We start from the raw sequence: 3,036 nt of genomic DNA, 5'->3' as shown, positions 1-3,036 counted from the left end.
CTATCATCTAAACAATCCCCCATGAGAACCATTTTTTTAATTTTCATATGTAATTAACATTCCTATTCCTATTTCTTACAGAATGGATCCTTAGATATGGTCTGCTAACTCAAAGAAATGTACAGTTACATTCTAATAAACACTGATAAAATGTCCTTGGACCAAATGACATTCCCACCCTCAGTGAAGCCTTTAGATTTATATACCAGGATGAGAGTTCAGGCCCATTTTTAACTACGTACACACACACATATGCACACTCTGAGCTTTAGTCTGAGAAATGCACATGTCATAGAAGTCTGAAGAGCACTACTGAGATCTCAGAATTCAGATATATATGCCCTATTTGATACAGATTATGTCATGAGATGCAATTTACCTTATTTGTTAGAAGATTGTTTTTATCATACACATCTGTATAGTTTTTATAAGTGGGGAATAACTTTTTCACAGCTGCAACTTCAGCACGATTTTCACTTATATGGCTCTACAAGAAAAGAAATAATATTTTCAATTTTTAAGGTAAAATGCCATTAGAAATTATATGTCCTACCCCAAAATGTTATGGATAGTTTCTACTTGACTATGTGAGGGGCCACACAGAAAGACAATAAAGACTGTACATGTGTTTTATTTGAAGTAATCACGTGACAAAGACACTATGAATATATAATTACACAAGCATGTAATGTTCTACCCATGTAATGTTTCAACAAGGTCTTTTCAAATTCCAAACTATAGTAAGAACAAACAAAAATAAAAAGTTCCTTAAAAAGAAAGTTAACAGCCTAGCTATTTGTGGCCACCTATTTCTTCTGCTATTGTCCTTTAAGAAAAGAGGCCATCAACAGGACAGACGGCATCTTTCACTCATAAGAAAACTGGATTTGAATAAAGAGAGCTGAATTTTAGGCCAAGTTTTGACCCTAGTCATGGGTCTTAGGGTGAGTCAGTTCTTTTATTTAGGTCTCCATTTTCTCATCTCTCAAATAAAAGGGTTTGGCTGGATAAGCAATTTTCCAACTTCTTTTAGCTTTGGCCATGTTATTATGATAAAAATTCATAGAAATCCAGGATGTAAAAGGCATAAACAAGTTGCCTCTCAGAATGAAGCAGGGTTGGGACTCTGGGACTCTGTCTCCATTCTGTCCCCTTTTTTGGCTTCCAGAATGAGTTCTTCTGCAGAAAACAATTTGAAAACAACTGGGCTAGACAATCCTGCAGTCACCTAGAAAGAGCCCGTGAAGACTCACATGCAAGCAAAACAAGTGAGTCCCAGCTCCCACACCAACCTCTCTCCAGGCACCACAAAACTTGAGAGCACGTGAAGTGTTTCAGAGACAAACACGGAAGTGGAACCACACTCACCCCTGACCTAACACAGAAGTCATTTCAGGCCAACTGGTGGTGCATATATATTATGGGAAATAACTCATGAGCAAGTTACCACTTCCAAGAATAGCAGTGCCATTTCCCTCTCTCCATAGCCAAATAAATCAAAGAAAAAACCAGCAATATTCTAAAAAGTAGTCTCGCACCTATGGGATGAACTCTATCCTTGGCCTTGAGGAAAGCCCAGACCATTGAAGAAATGCATGGGCACCAGGAGAAAGGACAACCAGTTGATTTGTGTCATTTTGATAAATTTGAGTAAATACACCTACATACAGACATACACCCCACGCAAGGATATACCTGCTTTTGCTGTGTGTTGATGGGGTTCAGTATCTACTGCCCCAAAATCTGGCATCTTGGCATATTGAAAAATGCCATGTTAAGGTAAAGATAATGGCAGAAGCAGGAAGGTCACTCTGGTGCTTCTCTCACCCTTCCTTCCCCAAAACGGGTCATAAAACCCACGTGTGAGAGGTGCCTGCCCTACACCTGGGGGGAAAAGAGCACCTTTATCTCTAATGACAAAGGGAGCCAAGAAGAAGCTGAACAAGAAGGGCTTGCTAAGCTTCATAAGGTCATATCCCTGAACCTCTCATATTCCTCCACAACCATGCATTCTTCATCAAGCCTGTAATGTTCAAAAATACTCAGGTCTAACCATTACTCCCATGAAGGGTCCTGTGTCATGTAAAACTTACATTAAATACATTTGCATGCTTTCCTTCTGTTAATCTATCTTTGTATTTAGTTTTCAAACCCAAGAAGGTTGAGGAAAAACATTTCCCTCCCCTACAACTGTGGAATTAAATATCCCAGGCTGCACCCACACACACACAAACAGAAAGAGAATGGGGAAGGATGAGAATGGGGAATGAGACCCATTAAGATAAATCTTAAAAAAACAAACAAACAAAAATCAACCACCACCCTGCACCCTACAAGTGATAAAGAATCAATGTGTTGCCTTTTCCTGACTTGCCCTTTGTTATAAGATAGTCATCTCTTACCAGGGGAAATTTTAGTGCAGTGTATAATGAAGCTTGGATGTTCCAACTTCCAATTTTAACCCAACTGGAAGCTTTAAAACGTGTTTTATTCCTAAGTTGTACCTTCTTAATGACAAAGTAATATATACTTTTTTTGTTCCTGGTTTTAAATTAAGAAAATTGGAACAAACTTTTAAATGCATTTTGTAAGGTGGAAAATAGGTTCTTTTTCCTTTTTTTTTTTTTTTCTTTAACTGACTAGACAGCGTTCTCAGGCCTTAAGAAAGTTTCAGCATTATAACTCCAACACCGTCATTTGGAGGAACCATTAAAGCGGGATACAGGGTTTGGTTCGCAGGCTCTTTGGGGAAGGTGAGGGAGGGAGCCAGAGAAAAACAGCGGGGATTCCGGTGACTGCGAAAAACTGCCATGAGTCCTTAGGACTCGCGACGAGTCCTTACCAACCCCATAATCACCTCACTTGGCGCTCAGTGCCGCTTTAGCCATGACATTCCCACCCTCTGCCCCCGAAAATCTGCCTTCATCTGAATTTTAAATACTTTGGGGGAGGGGTGAACAGCGGGTTTCCCGCTTGGCTGTAACTTAGTGCCCACCTCGCAGCGCGCATCCCACAGGGCCGCTCCCCCGGGGGGGC

At 40.3% G+C, this 3,036-nt stretch overlaps 1 protein-coding gene across 1 annotated transcript in view; it reads right to left on the bottom strand.

The window, feature by feature from the left end:
* Nucleotides 1-379: 379 nt before the first annotated feature.
* Nucleotides 380-3,036, bottom strand: part of LOC102238864 (guanine deaminase) — a gene marked incomplete at its 3' end in the record, with an annotated part of 31,366 nt that continues 28,709 nt past the window's right edge. The window contains exon 4 of the mRNA XM_005884115.1: nucleotides 380-487. Within this exon, the coding sequence (XP_005884177.1) occupies nucleotides 380-487 (108 nt within the window). The remainder of the gene's footprint in view (nucleotides 488-3,036) is intronic.

Source organism: Myotis brandtii, unplaced genomic scaffold (assembly GCF_000412655.1).
Source record: "Myotis brandtii unplaced genomic scaffold, ASM41265v1 scaffold8193, whole genome shotgun sequence".
NCBI classification, from domain to species: Eukaryota; Metazoa; Chordata; class Mammalia; order Chiroptera; family Vespertilionidae; genus Myotis; species Myotis brandtii.
Note: the sequence above shows the minus strand (reverse complement) of the source record. Positions and strands in the feature narration are given on the sequence as shown.